The 18047-nt window shown below is 36.8% G+C and overlaps 1 protein-coding gene across 1 annotated transcript in view; it reads left to right on the plus strand.

The window, feature by feature from the left end:
• The window catches only part of enox2 (ecto-NOX disulfide-thiol exchanger 2), a 587323-nt gene that overhangs the window by 448803 nt on the left and 120473 nt on the right, over positions 1–18047 (plus strand). Inside the window, exon 5 of the mRNA XM_051935340.1 lies at positions 9607–9813. Coding sequence (XP_051791300.1) covers positions 9607–9813 — 207 coding nt within the window. The remainder of the gene's footprint in view (positions 1–9606; positions 9814–18047) is intronic.

Raw genomic sequence — 18047 nt, forward strand, 5'->3', positions numbered from 1 at the left:
ATTAGAATCTCATAATTAGTCCAAGTACAATTAGATTTGCAAGAAATGTGACTTGGTGTATTTCTGGTATTTTGGTGAAATGGCCTAAATGAGCTCTTTTTAATGTCATTTTGTAATATCTATATAATTCTGGCTAGTGTGATCGTTCCACCCCAGTTTTTTTTTTTTTTCTCAGCTGGGGTATTGTTATGTTCTCTCTGTGTTCCCATTGTTTTTGTTGCAAGGATTCCAAATTTCTTAAATTTTTACAAGTATAACGTGACATGTTGTGTTGTTTTCTTCATTGCACACAGTGCCGTTGTGATAAGTTCTACTCTCAAACCATAGACACAAAAGAGTGTGTTAAGAAAATGTGAAATGTAATTTTTTTTTAAAAAAATGTGAAATGTAAAATTTTTTTGTGCATATCTGTGAAATGTTTTGGCTAATTACTCAGTCAGTGTGGACTATGGTATTGCTTATTATGGAAAGGCAACAATCTAAGCAAACATGCAATCACAGTCTAGGAGTCTGTTACCTATTACTGTCCTCCAGACATTGTGCTAGACTTGGATTGATATAAACATTCAGGTCTTCTTGTGCTTTGGCTAAGGTTTGAAAAGGCTAGTGCAGCAATGTCTACTTTGTGCTATAGTGCACTGGAGTCCATTAATCCTTTTTTTTCTGTGTTATAATCAGTTACGCATGATTCAAGAATCCAGGATTTGTGTATACTCAGTATATGTCTGTTAATTAATTCTCTGTGGATGAGACAGAGAAAATGTTGACATGTAAATATTGGATGGATTTTAATCATGCAGTTTCTGTCCAACATTACATGTCAGAGTACCTGATCTACAGTAGGCTTACACCAACATTCTTAGCAGCTCACTTCTAAATTTAGGACATTTACTTTGTAATCATGACATAGTGTCACTGGAAAAGAATGAATAGACAAATGAATTTCCTGACTGTCACTGTAAAGAAAGATTTCATGCTCTCTTCTGACAAGCACACAATCCCTTGTGAAGTCAACCATTTTAAAGTTGTTTCCCCTGGTTCAGTCACTTCAGAAATTCATTTGTGACTCCAACATTGTGTCTCACACCAAACAGTGTGCCATGTCAGGAAATGTTCCAGATTCATATTTTCTCAAATCAAACGTAATCATTCCATTTCATGTTGATTTAATGTAAACCAAACTAATGATTTAATGTTAACTAATGCCCTGTCCAGGATTTGATTTTGTCTGTGAATATATGAGGGTTGTAATAAAATAATAATTTTATGGTTACAATAAATATAGCATTTACTGCATGTCAATAAAATCCTTTGTTTACTTCTCCACAAAGTCTTCATTGAGATTGTTTAATTTTTCCCACAGTTTGAAGTTGTCTTTGCCGTACAATGAATTTCCAGCTGTGTGTAACAGCAGCACACGTCTACCTGTACTGCCTTATTTCTTTGCTCTTCACATGTTCATTCTTTCTGGTGAGCTCATTGTATTTACCTTATTTGTTGCTCTCAGTAGACACAATTTGTGGGACACCCCTATGAGGCTGAATTGGCAATGCCTATGCCCCCTGCCTTAAAATGTTTGCCAGTACTTGTGGCAATGCAAATTTCTCAATATTAATGTTAAAATTCTGTGTAAATACATTAATTTCAGCTATTGGAATTTCCTTGTTTGCAAGACATTTAGCCATCATGCATTTTTTAAATAACCTTTATTTGTTAAGACATTTCCTTACACTGAACTACGAAAAGACGATCGATGACACTACTAGTTATGAGGCTACACATTTCAGTGTGCTCATTATTTTTTTCAGTAACCTTCGTAATTGATATTTTTTCCATACATCTTTTTGTGTGATGCACCATAAGTCTTAACAGCCATAATCTTTGCTGCCATGTTTCAATGTGCATAAGTGATTAGATAAGTTTTAGTGGTAATTGAACAATTTGCTGAAATGAGTGCTGCACTTATGAAACATGTAATTTGAAACTGACGATCTAGTGACCCTTTAGTAACAGAAGGCTAAAATGCATTCAGGAAAAGAACCAAAAAAATCCATGCTGCAGCTATCAAGATTGTCATAAGATAAAATATAGTATAATTGCTCCACTGCAGTCATTCACCAAACATGTAAATGCAGGCCTTCCTAGCTTTAGCATATAATCACTACAGACTTATATAAATATAACCTTTACTGGAAATAGTCACTTGTCAGAGAACAGTTTTTTTTACTGTAATAATATACAAGCAGTACTGCTGCCAGCTATATTTGTGTGTCTCTTCATGTAGCTGTATATTGTCAGAGAGGGTCTTAATTTTTTGTCATTTGTCGTTGCAAATAAAGGCAATCACAACTTTTGTTTCCCACTGCAGCCTCCCCAGGGCATGGGAATTCAAAGTGTTAATTAGCAAGAATAGATTTACTTAGGCTTAGAAATCTTCTAGTCCTGGCGGCTGACTGAATCTTCTGACATACAATCTGGCTACTGCTGTGCTGTCACTATGCCAGGAACCAATTGAATGCATGCTTACTGTGAAAAGAAGACAACTGTTATGATGAAATTATCCTGGAATCTGGATTAATTTCCCCTGCTCCGGCTCAAGTATTGAGAGGAGTTAACCTCATTTTTCTCCAACTATCTGGAAAAAGTTCAGAGAAGTTCAACAAGTTTTTGACAGCTTACACTTTGTGCCTATGTCATGCATCAAGTGATAGGAAGTAATTTTCTCTATAAATTACATAGAGCTGAGCTGCATTTTCTGTTAACATGGGAGAATTTTTAAAAATAAAAAAAACATGAAATGCTTGATAGATGAGGCACTTTTTCGGCATTCCAGATAACATCCTCTGAGAAACGTTTTGTGTTCATTTCATTTAGATCTCCTCCTCCTTTGACACATGATGGACTTTTTATAATATCACATTTGCTGTAATTTGTTAGCATTCTTGTCCTATGTGTTGATTTAGTGTTCACAGTATGAAGTAGTTTATGTAGCAGCTAAGGAACAGATGCCTTTGAAATACTACATAGTTTGATTCAATTAATATAGGTTGATGCTTTTGACATTATGATTATGCCTTGGTGTCTTTCAAAAACATATTATTAATTCAGGTGAACATTCAGTGTGAAAGCTAGAATCTAGATCAGGTAAAATGACTCGGTATAAGGACATTTTGACAGCCTCCCAGGACACTTCGTCTAAACCAGAATCTGTTATAAAGCATGGTTCAATGCCCCAGCCACATTCACTGTACATACACCCTTTGTACCTTATTTAGTCCACACTAGTATCGACATGAGTTCTCTTCTATGCAGCTGGTGTCTTTCATATGTACACTTACACTGCCCCTTAATCAAATTAATTATTAACGCTTTTCACAGCAAAAATTATCCAAACAAACAATGCTATAGAAACCAGGATGTAATACAACTTGTATTAAAGTAACAGAAACATATATTCATTGATTTATTTCTACTCATTTTCTGAACCTTATCTTGCTCATAGCAGGTTGTGGGAGGCTGGGACTTATGCTGGCAGTGCAGAACAGGCTCTACAAGGGTGACTGTTATGTCATTGGGTGTTGTTATGCACACATGAACAGTTCTTAGCTAACGGGAGGACACCACCTACCAAGAAATATCCATGGCAAAACAGAGTGTACATGCCAACTCCATACAGAGAGTGAAGTAACTACAGGACCACAGTATTGCTTACAGGAGAACAGGGAAATACTCTGCCTTAGTTAAAGTAATTTTCATCTTAAACTCTTAATACTCCTTCTACATAGAACATCTATTGCTATACAATTCCATAACCAAGCAGGGGAGATTTTCTTGAAAATGTCAAATCATAGAGATTAATGAGCAACTTGTGCCCTGTGTTGGCTGGGATTGGCTCCAGCAGACCCCCGTGACCCTGTGTTCGGATTCAGCGGGTTGGAAAATGGATGGATGGATGGATACTATAAATGTAATGAATTATTATTATTATTTTGTTATACGTAACAAATCACCTACTTTTTCTAGTGTTTCCCAAAAATCCTCTTAAATGACAATTTTGTGTGTGAGTATAATGCACTTCTTTGTTAATTCTGTCTCTGAAATCGCTTACAAAAACAACCAACTTACAATTCTTTCATTATATTAAAAAAAACACGACATTATAATTTACTAACCAGTGAAGTGAGAGCATATGGATAAGCACAAAATCTCACATGCATTTTTTTCTGAAATAAATGCAAAAGAAATAACAGACTCACTTTGTTAAATAGAAGCACATTTTACTAAAGAAGCACTTGTTCTTTTAGATGATGCAGAGTGTTGTTGTTTACAAAGGCACATAGCAACCATTACAAAAAGGGAGAAGAAACAAAAGTGGGATGAGAGAGCAAAGAGAATGTTCTGTATTGTAAAAAGAGACTTTCATTCATTTATGCTTCTTTTACAGTTTTATTCATTTTTATAATGCTATATACTTGTACATCACATGGGGTGACATTGTGACATACTGTAACAGTTTAAAGATATACAGACTGAAATGTACCATGTACATGAGGGTGTTTGTAGTTAACAGCAGGACTGACATGTTGCTGTTGTAGCACTGTTGTTTGTTAGCCTATAGTTTTTGTGTTCTATTAGAGCATTTGCTTAGAATAATGTTTATGGCCAAGTTCATCATCATTTGTGTAGTTTTCTGTCATTGGCACAGGAAACAGTACACAGTAAATGTACATAGTATAAATAAAACTTTAGTGTGGCATGTATGAGTATATATGCCATGAGAGCTTTATGGCTGAGTTGGAGTTTCATGATTTACTTTGGCTTTAAATGAGTACCAGGTGTCTCTCCTACTCCCCGGAGGTGGTTTCTGATGGGCCTCACTGCTGATCCTCCCTCTCAATTATGTTCCCATGGTTTACTTCGCACTTTTCTCCACATGTTCCAGCGCTGCCCCCCTGTCTTTTCCTTTTGGTCACATGTATGTTACCTACTATCTGACTTCCTTTCCTGCAGTATTCCTCTGTTACCTCAAATCTTTCTTCTTTTAGACCTTTTTATGCTTCTGCTTAAACTCTTTGAACGCAAGTCTGGGTACCCTGGCAGCCAGAGTAATTATTGTCTCCTGCTGGAAGACACCTGAGTGTGGCACTGGCGACAACTGGCAGTCATCCTTGTACAACATAATACATTTGGAGTTGTCTGCAGTGTGGATCAATGGTGCTTCCAGTAATTTAATTGAATCCTGCTCTGCTGCAGCTCAATTGTTTAAATCTCGGTTTGTAACTCCTTGATTATTATTTGTTTTATATCCCTTGGCTCAGGCTGGATGGGAGAGGCTGGAAGTGTTTGGGTTGGTTTACTTTGTATGCTATGTCTGTTTATTGATATATCCTGTCAATTGTCCTTGCTTAATAAAAAGTTAATCACAAAAAAATGAGTAGCAGGTGTCAAAATTATCTCTGTTGGAAGAGTACGGGTCAAAACAGAAAAACTTTCTTTCAGTGTAAAACCAATACATTTTAAAAGTGCAAGAATAGCTGTGCATTCTTAAAGTGGTACAAGCATCAGAGAAAGACACAGACCAATAATGCTTAATAATTTAGGGATTAACTGTTTTATTTAGAGTTGGAGAGACATCTCCACAGGCAGAGACGTTGAAAAAAATAGAATCTCAAGGGGACCAAGAACTGTTCCTCAGTAGATCTGATTATTTATATTTTATAGTTTATTCCCTTAAAGTCCTCCTTTTTTTTCTCTGAAAACTTCTAGAATTACATGATTAATTACATGAACTCTCATGAATCTTTTTTGGCCTTTGCTTTTCAGCCATATATGGAGACGTTGCATTTAATGTTTTAATTGGAGTACATGACAGCAATAAACACAGGAGTAGCCAGATTGATAATGTGTACTTCATCCACACATGCCTACCGTAAATATACACTCGGATGAATTAGTTTAATAAACTGCTTTTAATGATCATTTTTGAATAAAGATTGTCATGTCAGTCTATGTAGTGAGTGGAAATCTTGCTGTTCTAGCAGAGCTTTTTGTTTTCAGAATTTTAATTCCAACCTTAAATCAGTGTCAGACTAAGCCTCTGAAGTATTTGGTGTGCCTAAAAATGAATTTCATTGCACCAAGCCTTTTTGCTATGATAATCTAAAAACAAGAATTTTGTGATAACAGTCTAGACTAGCTTGTGGCTATCTTAGTGGCTGCCTCATCAATTACCTTCTTAAGCCTGTTATCTTTATTTACCCAATAAGTTAAAGTGCAATCAACAGGAAATCATGTAATCCTCCTAGTAAAAGGTATGCTAAGAAAGTCAGAGAGCAGACCTTGGATCATAGCCAGGCCTGTCATTAAATGTTAACCATCACTCCTGATTCTTACTTTTACAGCTGTTGGGCTTCTAACTCTGTAAATAAACCTAGCAGGTTTACTGTTGGGAAGATCATGTGTAGCAGCATAGGCTGCAGTAACTAATCTTCATAACCTTGTCTTAAAATGATGTGGCATCTTCCTTTTTGGTTTTGGTCTATTGTTTGATTATGTTTTATGTGGTGGACAGCAGCTTTTTCTCACAGCATTGGGAGCTAATCACTCTAAATCTGAGTAAAGACCTTTTCATTTCACAATTTGTACATCTTTCCTATGTCTGTTTAATTTAACTTTTAAGTTATTCATATTTCATGTTGTGGGCCATAATAATGGTTTTAAGTTAACTGGCTGTTTGGGTTCTGTACTCGTTTGTTAGCAATGAAGAGAAAGTGAATATCTCTCTATTAATAATTTAAAAAATTCTTGGGACAAGACAAGACTTTTTCAGAGAGACGAGACGAGACTTTTTCAGTGAGACGAGACGAGACTTTTTCAGAGAGATGAGACGTGAGTTTCTCAGAGAGACACTTTCATGTCCTATGAGACAAAGAGTAGATGACAAAGTAGAACGTCGTAAAGAATTAAAAAACTTTGGTGCGATATACAATGCAGAGCAGGTTAGATATAATGGAAGTACGAAAATTCGAAAGTCTCCACAAAATGATAGTAAAGATCGCATTATTGCAAACAAATGGAAATTATGACTCAGTGAAATAACAGAACAGCTAAAAGAGATTGAATATATTGTTCGGATTTAAACTTTAAGTTTAAGACTTGTAAATCATCTAATTCGTGTTGCCATCAGGGAAAAAAGTAGTGTTTCTTCCCAATGAAGAGGAGTATCCGCAAGAATTAAAAAAATTGTTGTTTGGTGAAAGTGAAATCCACATAAGCTGTGACGCTTGAGTCACAGAGTTGCACAGAAACACAGGAGATTTTAGAGACAGAAACGTTAATCAGACACTTCAAACAAACATAAGTCTTTCAGGAGTGAACCAAGCTCCATGTATAGTCGGAGGGGACAGTTCCATCTCTCAATTAAAAGAATAGAAAATCTTCCTCTTCAGCAGCAGCAGCAGATCGAGCAATGAGGAGGTAAAAAAAAAAAAAAAAAAAAAAACACGTTTTTTCCCATTGTATAACCATTTAAGAGGGGATTTCAGAGGAGCGACCGCGTCTCCTTGGGGTGCGTTCAGCCCCCTCTTCACAATGCGAGTGGCAGAGATGCGAAGTGGCTGGCGCGTAGGTGAGCAAAGCTCCCAATTATTTATGAATGAGGTGAGCAGATTTAAAAAATAGTGTGGAGAGATCATTGCCATACGCAAAAGTAAAAACAACTTTTGTCACATTTCGTTTTGCAGAGGAGGGAACAATGGACAAAACTCTCTTTTTGTCTGTTAAGTTTGAGAAAATACAAAGATAGCAGTAGCACTTTTATCATTAACACATCCAGTTTTACCTTCTGATTCAGTATATTGCAAATAGTGAGTGTCCACCTTGATTTTTTTCCCTTCCACAATACGTTATACAGTATTTTAAAGGACTTTTTCCCTGCCTGGGTTAATTCCTGCCTAGTTTTTTTTGGATTGGGCTCAACCCCCCGCCGCAACCCTCCACTTGGTGAAATGATTCTGAAAATTGATGAATGGACAGAAACTTAAACTGGCCGAATTTACAAAAATATTCTAGGAAATAGCATCTTTAAGCAGTTAAGCAATGAAGAGAATGTAGATATATTTATGAATGAGAGGAACAGATTTAAAAAATAAATAAATGGTAAATTAACTGTCTAGAAAATCAGTTAAATCCGTTGTTATTATAATCTGCAGTGCCCCCTCTGTGTCTACGATACTGTGCAAAATTGCAAATGCAATGTTGAGAAAATTAAATACAAGATGTCAAGCAACTTGAGCATACAATAATGTTGAACTTAAAAACATCATTTAAAATGGAAAAGCAAAGCAGAGTGGTTAGATCTGCCGCCTTACAGCACTGGAGTTCTAGGCTCAAATCCCACCCCGATTAATGCTCGTGGAGTCTCTGTTTTGTCAGGTGTTTCTTCAGGTACTCTGTTCCTTCTCCTTGACACAAAAGATGTACATGTTACGTTAATTGATGGCTCTGAATTAGGTTGGTAAAATTGAGCATGGGTGCTTCTAGGGTCCTATCTGCCTCGCACCATGTGTTACTGGGATGGGTTGCATTTATTCTGTATATCCAGTATATAATATAAATTGTGGGTAGCACGGTGGCGTAGTGGGTAGCGCTGCTGCCTCGCAGTTAGGAGATCCGGGTTCGCTTCCCAGGTCCTCCCTGCGTGGAATTTGCATGTTCTCCCCGTGTCTGCGTGGGTTTCCTCCCACAGTCCAAAGACATGCAGGTTAGGTGCATTGACGATTCTAAATTGTCCCTAGTGTGTGTTTGGTGTGTGTGTGTGTGTGTGTGTGTGTGTGCCCTGCGGTGGGTTGGCGCCCTGCCCGAGGTTTGTTTCCTGCCTTGCACCCTGTGTTGGCTGTGATTGGCTCCAGCGGACCCCCATGACCCTCTAGTTGGGATATAGCAGGTTGGATAATGGATGGATGGAATATAAATTGTGTGCATTTTTGTATACAGTATATGTATTTTTCATATATACAGTTTCTTGTCTAATGTCTGCCTCTCATTGAGACCCTTACTTTTGTACTTTGGTTAGCTGAGTTTAAAAACAGTGTTTAGTATCTTATGATGTGCCCATTCTTCATGTAACATGGGGATTATGCTATAAAGATCTGCATGTAGATTTAAGAACTATTACTTTAACATGCTGATGGCTCAAAAACTTTGCAATGACAGTATATTTTTTCTTTGATTGTTAAGGTTGCTTTTTCAGACTGACATAAATATTTAAACAGAGCACATGCATGCTGTCTGTTGAAAAGAAGTAGAAGAGGAAAAACAGCATCTGCGCCATGCTCTAGCATCTAGCAGCTCTATTTGAACATGCTCTCACCCTTGATAATGCAATGCTGACTGCTGTCACAGCTTATTTCCTTACATATACTGGCACCTTGGCATTTTAATCTTTTTTATCGGAGTAAAATGTCACAGATTTTTCTTGTCAGTTTAAAAGCAGTACAGGCTGTTAAATGTATATCTTTTCTTTCTTTCAAATTTTCATTCTTTTTCATTGACCTTCCCCTCATCAGTGTCACAATCTCAAGAACGTCTTTTTTATTCAACTTACAGATCTGCCTCCACCTGCAACCAGAGAGAGACCTCCAGGCTGTAAGACTGTATTTGTTGGAGGCTTGCCTGAAAATGCAACAGAGCAGTTGATCGTAGAGATATTTGAACAGTGTGGAGAAATCATTGCCATACGCAAAAGTAAAAAGAACTTTTGCCACATTCGTTTTGCAGAGGAGGGAACAGTGGACAAAGCCCTCTTTTTGTCCGGTAAGTTTGAAGAAATACAAAGATAGCACTAGCACTTTTGTCACTAACACATATAATGTTACCTTCTGGCTCAGTATATTGCAAGTAGTGATTTTTATTTTCTACAATAAGTTATATTTTAAAGGATTATTGCCCTGCCAGGCGTAGTTCCTGCCTAGTTCTTTTTGATTGGGCCCACAACTGTCATCTTCGAAACTGGCTGAATCTACAAAAATATTCTTGGAAATAGCATCTTTACCTTTTAATACATGTCTCTCACATACTGAAGGTGGCAAATTTAGAAGAAATTAATAGTATGACTGAGAATATGAAAAATGTGTGTACAATTATGTAAACTTGATTTTGAAGAGGTATGCTGGGAAGTAAAAGGTGTTGCCTTCAGTCAGCTTACAAATTTTACAAAACTCACAGTTGTAGATTAGAACTTTATTTGTCCCCAGGGGTAAATTTGGCTTTTTACAGAAGCTTTTTAAATAAATAAGTAGGTAGATAAATAAGTAAGTAAATAAAAATACACACACACTTTGGTCTGAACACATACTGGAATTACTATAAATCAGGAAAAATTCAAAAGAAACAAAAGTTCTGACTTGGCAGTCCCAGTCCCAGTACCTAATTATGCAGGTTGGTATAAAGGAGCCCCACTATTGTTTCTTAACACAGTTCTGCTGAATAATTCATTGGCTGAAAATCTTCAGTGTTAGTGAGTCAGAGAGAGGATGTGCAGCATTGTTCATAATGGCACTCAGTTTTGTTTTAATTGTTTTCATTTGTTTTAACTCTCTCCTTTGCTACTACTTTCAGTTCAGACATGGGTCAGCCTTTTAGCATGATAATATAGTACACTGGACCAAAATCCATCCATCCATCCATTTTCCAACCCGCTGAATCCGAACACAGGGTCACGGGGGTCTGCTGGAGCCAATCCCAACCAACACAGGGCACAAGGCAGGAAACAATCCTGGGCAGGGTGCCAACCCACCGCAGGACACACACAAACACACCCACACACCAAGCACACACAAGGGCCAATTTAGAATCGCCAATCCACCTAACCTGCATGTCTTTGGACTGTGGGAGGAAACCGGAGCGCCCGGAGAAAACCCACGCAGACACGGGGAGAACATGCAAACTCCACGCAGGGAGGACCCGGGAATCGAACCCAGGTCCCCAGATCTCCCAACTGCGAGGCAGCAGCGCTACCCACTGCGCCACCGTGCCGCCCCTGGACCAAAATATTTGTGTTAATTTGTGTATGCTTGTCTTATAGTAAAAATTAAAAAACTGGTTAAAGAGATAAAAGGATGTTTGTATTTTAGGACTGTGAAAAAAAATCCATAAGCCTAATCATCTTTTGCAAATGTAACTTTTAAACGCTTGTAATTTGGGAAAGATATTTCCTATAATTTAATGTACAATCATAAACTCATTTCACACAATAAACTAATTGACACATTTTTGACTCTGTCATTTGTTAATTACAAAACATTACAAATATCTTCACATATTCAGAGTGTGAGTTCTGCTTAACGTTATACCAAACAAGTCACAATTTTCACTTCTAATCTTACTAATATACAGTCATATGATAAAGTTTGGGAACCCCTCTTAATTTTTTGGATTTTTGTTTATCATTGGCTGAGCTTTCAAAGTAGCAACTTCCTTGTAATATATGACATGCCATATGGAAACAGTAGTATTTCAGCAGTGACATTAAGTTTATTGGATTAGCAGAAAATATGCAATATGCATCATAACAAAATTAGACAGGTGCATAAATTTGGGCACCCCAACTGAGATATTACATCAATACTTAGTTGAGCCTCCTTTTGCAAATATAACATCCTCTAGACGCCTCCTACAGCCTTTGATGAGTGTCTGGATTCTGGATGGAGGTATTTTTGACCATTCTTCCATACAAAATCTCTCCAGTTCAGTTAAATTTGATGGCTGCCGAGCATGGACAGCCTGTTTCAAATCATCCCATAGATTTTCGATGATATTCAAGTCAGGGGACTGTGACGGCCATTCCAGAACATTGTACTTCTCCCTCTGCATGAATGCCTTTGTAGATTTCGAACTGTGTTTTGGGTCATTATCTTGTTGGAATATCCTACCCCTGCGTAACTTCAGCTTTGTGACTGATGCTTGAACATTATCTTGAAGAATTTGTTGATATTGGGTTGAATTCATCTGACCCTTGACTTTAACAAGGGCTCCAGTCTCTGAACTAGCCACACAGCCCCAGAGCATGATGGAACCTCCACCAAATTTGACAGTAGGTAGCAGGTGTTTTTCTTGGAATGCAGTGTTCTTCCGCCATGCAAAATCGCTTTTTGTTATGACCTTATAACTCAATTTTTGTCTTATCAGTCCAAAGCACTTTGTTCCAAAATGAATCTGGCTTGTCTAAATGAGCATTTGCATACAACAAGCGACTCTATTTGTGGCGTGAGTGCAGAAAGGGCTTCTTTCTCATCACCTTGCCATACAGATGTTCTTTGTGCAAATTGCGCTGAAGTTGTAGAACAATGTACAGATACACCATCTGCAGCAAGATGTTCTTGCAGGTCTTTGGAGGTGATCTGTGGGTTGTCTGTAACCATTCTCACAATCCTGCACATATGCCGCTCTTGTATTTTTCTTGGCCTGCCAGACCTGGGTTTAACAGCAACTGTACCTGTGGCCTTCCATTTGCTGATTACATTCCTTACAGTTGAAACTGACAGTTTAAACCTCTGAGATAGCTTTTTGTAGCCTTCCCCTAAACCATGATACTGAACAATCTTTGTTTTTAGATCTTTCAGAGTTGCTTTGAGGATCCCATGCTGTCACTCTTCAGAGGAGAGTCAAAGGGAAGCACAACTTGCAACTGACCACCTTAAATACCTTTTCTCATGATTGGACACACCTGTCTATGAAGTTCAAGGCTTAACGAGCTAATCCAACCAATTTGGTGTTGCAAGTAATCAGTATTGAGCAGTTACATGCATTCAAATCAGTAAAATTACAAGGGGACCCAAATTTTTGCACAGCCAATTTTTCACATTTGATTTAATTTCATACAACTAAATACTGCTTCACTAAAAATCTTTGTTGAAAAAACACCCCAGTACTCAGATGTTCCTAGGTAATGAAAGACATACCACTGTTATGTTTTTTGTTGAAAGTAGGGTAAATTATTATGCAGGCTGAGAGGGGTTCCCAAACTTTTTCATATGACTGTAACCCTACAATATCAATTTCTCACTTTCCTTTTTAAAACACGCATCATTTAGTTTCAATTGCTGGAAGACATTTGTACTTAACTAGGGGGAACAGTCTCCTTTTGAGACAGTTTGGTTGATAGTGAGGAACGGTGCATTGCAGTCTGAAATGGTGGTTTGCTGTAGGTGAAAAGCAAGGTGGCAGAGCTTCTTATAGTTTTATAATATGCATTTATAAATCAGCACATCTAAACAAACATTATACATTTTCCATTTGGAACAGTTGTTGTCCAGTAAGTCAACAAGACATCATATGCTTAGTCGAGTAATTGCTCCTGTTGACACAAAACATCTAGAATAAGATATTTTTATTTTTTTTGTTTTTTTCCCCCAAATATAATGAACAACATACTGAAAAGCACCCATAGACTGCATTTATATATAAAAAACTAAAAACGCATGTGAAAAATAAATGTTTCATCCAGCTGTCGAAGTGCTGACACAAATTTATCTTTGCTATCACCTTGCAGAGCCCTTTTGCATACCTCATTCAAAGTGGGAAAATATGTGATTCCTCTTTTTTTGCAACTGGCTGATGAATAATTTAAGTTTTATTCATGGCAGTTCGTCAATCATTTTCTTCTTGTGCTGTAGTTGCAGGTTTAACTTGTACAGATGACATGTGATGTTGTTGGGGAAAAGTAAATATTCCTTCCAAATTCTGTCACCTGATTCTGGATTTTTATTTTCTTTTGCCAATTGCCATAAGAAATGTGTCAGTTCCAGGGGGTATTGCTTCACTTCTTTTGGTCTTTTCTGGTTTTGGATTCATTTCATCAATAAAATTAAACAACAAAGCAGTGAAGGCTGACATATTTGAATACTTTTGCTATTTTTCATAAAGCTGTCTCAAAACTCTTTTTCAATCCATTACCCAGTGCCAATAATCTACGATAAAAATGTATTACTCTTGCCCTTCTGCTCCATTTTAAAACACTAGAGCAGGCTTGGTCATTTATAAAAATACATTACTTTAGACCATAATTGTATGAGGCAAATTAACATATACCGTGACTGAAAACAAATAACATTGATTTGAAAAATAATAAACTTGTCCTTTAAACACATAGTGAGAAACAGGCTAATTGGTTACACCTTTTTGTTTCCTGTTTATGCCAAATTAGCCAACTGTTCTTGGTTCATATCCTCCTTTTTGTTCTTTAACTCACTCTGAACTCAGTTAACTTGTATATCCAACTGAAATTTAAGTTTGGGGGCTAAAGCAAGTGTTAAAACAGAGATGGCATGATCCAGTGTGGGTTGACACCAGGTAAGACCAAGACTGGTCAAGACAACTAGTGGGCTGACTCGGGGGTCTTCAGAAAGATAGCCAGCTGAGAAAAAGCCATGCCACAGAATCTGTCATCTTTGCAGTGTTCAAAACGTGAACACACATTTTGGCAACAAATGTAAATTTTCATCCATCCTTTACTTTGCCGTCATCGTCCATTAGTCTACAATTTATCTTCAAGCCCTTACCGTTTATTTTGCCTCCAGAGTTCACATGCTGCTGCTTTTCTCCACACATTACAGACTTTTGCATGTTAACACTTTTGTCCTGCCAAAGAGTCAGAAGTGGTTTGTCACATGAGAGAGTTGAGAGATGAGAGAGTTAGTGCAAATGATGCACATATAGGTAGCGGTCTTTTAGATCATTGTTCAGCATTCAGTATGCGGAATGCTGACTTTAACACAATATTATTTTTGTTGTTGCTCTTGTTGGCATAGAAAATGTTTTGTACATTGATTAGAGGAAGGCCAGTATGGAAAGTTTTGTAATGCTGAATGAATAATTAGTCTTATGTTAAAAATTGGAAGTACTACAATTGTTTTACCTTTAGGCTCACATTCAGATCATAGCAATTATGCAGATGTCACTAGCATTCATCATTTCTATTCGTAATTGCTCGTTTGTCTCTTTTTGGCTTTGGTACTTTGTTTTAAGGATCTCATACTACATATTTACTTGTATTTGATAGTAGTTTGGGGCATGATTATCTTTCATGTTTAGCAGCTTCTTTCTTTTCATATCCAGTGCCACTGAAAACACAAAGCAGGCCATGCCCAGTTTTTTTCTGATTTGAGCACAAGGAACATAAGGTCATATATCATGGCTACATTAGATACCAAACAGCTGCAGAAATCTTTGTGCTATAGGAGTTAAACATATTGAAACTGATGTACAGGGGTTACAGCTTTAGAATTATATCAACAAAAATGAAAATATATAACGTATATGTTATGTATAAGAGTATATTACAGAACTATTCAATGATAATTGTAACCAACCTAAAATAAAGAAGACAGGCAGGTGTCTGATATTGGAGGATGAGCTAAAGAAGGCTTTGGATAGCATGACAAAAGGGAAGGCTTGCTGGACCACAAGGGATAGTCATTGAAATGTTGACAGCGCTAGATGAGTTTGGTATTAAACGTATCAGTCAGTTGGCAAATAAGATTTATGAGGAGGGTTATTTTCCAAAAGAGATGTGTAAATCTACATTCATTTCTATTTCAAAGAAACCACGTGCTACAAAGTGTGAGCTACATCGAACTATTAGTCTCATGATTTAGTTAACCAAAGTGATTCTTAAGGTGTTATTAAACTCAGAAGATCAATACGGTTTTAGGCCAGATAAAGGAACAAGAGCTATTGAAGTACAGAAAGATATCTCTGTATGTTTTATAGATTATGTAAAATTATTTAATTATGTGAGGTAGGAGCCATTAATTGAAATGCTTGAATTTATTGATGTGGATGGAGAAGACTTGTAATCATTAAAGAATTTACATTGGGATCAGGAGGCTGCTATTAGATTAAACAGACTTATTAGAGAGAATACAGAAATGAAGAGAGGAACAAGATACGGTTGTGTCTTGTCTCCTGCTCTTTGTTCATTATATACAGAAATGATCATGCAGTATATCAGAGAGCTTGAAGGGATTAAGGTTGGAGACGTGAATATAAACAATTTGCGGTACACAGATGATACAGTGCTGTTTGTTGATGAAGAACAAAAACTGCAAAAACTTGTGGATATTGTAGTAGAAGAAAGTTATAAGAAGGGTTTGGAAATCAACAGAAAGAAATCTTATGTGCTGGCATTCTCAAACAAAACAACTAGTCCTACCTGTAAATGGAGAAGCACTGGAGCAGGTGGATCAGTTTATATATCTGGGTAGCATGTTAACGTCTGATGTGAGAACAGATCAGGAGATAAAGCGCCAAATTGCCATAGCTAAGAGTGATTTCAAAAAGATGGATTGGGTGTTGTTATCAAAAAGTGTGTCACTAATTATTCAACAGCGAATATTGAAATGTTATGTTCGGTCATCTCTTCTGTATGGTTGTAAGAGTTGGACGATTAGCAAAGCTATTGGGGCACGCTTAGAAGCAGTGGAAATGTGGTTTCTCAGAAGGATGATGAAAATGTCATGGACTAAAAAGATTACAGTATGTACAGGTGTTGCACAGAGCTGGAATGACTCAGGAATTGCTAGAGGTGATTGTGAAAAGACAAATTCAGTTGGCCATGTGTTGCAAAAAGAAAAACTGGAGTAATTAGTATTGACCGGACGGATAGAGGGAAACGGGCAAGGGGTCGTCAGTGATTAGCATTTCTTGGCTGGCTACAACAAATAACTGGAATGAAGACACTCGACATATTGAGGAATCTCAAATACAGAAATGAGAAAGAAGCCATAGCTGCCGCCCACATCAGGATTCCGGCATGGCACTTTGAATGAATGAATGTATATGTTTATACAATTCTTAATTTGTGTATAATTTCAGAATACCCTAGGTAATTGAAACCTTTGAAAGAAAACAACAAACTGTAATTTTAGCATCTATGGGGTTTAACAACAGGATGTCTGAGCTTTTACATTAGTATTTTACACATTTTTCTAATTTGCAATTAAACTAAAATGACAAACATTCTTAGCAGTCACAACTAACCATATGAAACTATTTTTTTCTGCTGTTTAAGCAATGCCTGTTTTACAATTCTAAAGTCTAATGTAATGGCTGTATTAAATTAAAAGTAACAGTTATTTTATATTTATTCATACATATATATATATATATATATATATATATATATATATATATATATATATATATATATATATATATATTGTGATGGACTATTCAGTCTAGCCGGGACATCCCTCATCATAAGAAAATAGTCTTTTCAGGGCAATGCATCCCCTGGGACGCTAGATGGCAACTCCCCTGGATGGAAATGGTTCCTCGGATTCCTGCAGGGCAGCATGGGACATGGAGTCCGTCTCTTCAGCCCTGTTGGGTGGTGTGGGTGCCGCCAGGGGGAGCTCACCAAGAACCCGGGGACTATTACAGTTACGTCAATCCGGAAGTACTTCGGAGGCACGAGGACGGAAGCCCGGGATACTTGAAGATGACATTTGACCTGGAAAAGGAATACTTCCGGGTCATGGACTTTAAAAGAACTGTGGGAAACCCAGCAGACTGAGCCGGAGTTGGGAGGATTGATTATTGATGAATTATTGTATTATTATTGAGTATTGTGGAGGTGCTTTGTGCACATAATTATAATTATTAAAATTATTATTGAGACTTTTTACCTGGTGTTTTGGCATGTTGTTTGCAGGTTTGGAGGTGCGACAGCGCCCCCTATGGTCACTATCTATATATATTTATATATATATATATATATATTTATATATATATATATATATATATATATATATATATATATATATATATATATATATATATATATATATATATACATATATATATTTATATCTGATGGAGAAATAATTAAATGTTTGAGCATTTAGATATAAAATAATATAGTTTTTTGGGGAAATTTGTGTCCATTTATTGTCATATAAATTTAACCCATTTTTGGGTCACAGGGATTAAAAAAGTAAAATACAGAAAAGTAACTCAAGAACAAGACAGAGAGTTTAAGAGTTTTGCTT

The sequence above is a fragment of the Erpetoichthys calabaricus genome, chromosome 12 (genome assembly GCF_900747795.2).
Source record: "Erpetoichthys calabaricus chromosome 12, fErpCal1.3, whole genome shotgun sequence".
Taxonomy (NCBI): domain Eukaryota; kingdom Metazoa; phylum Chordata; class Cladistia; order Polypteriformes; family Polypteridae; genus Erpetoichthys; species Erpetoichthys calabaricus.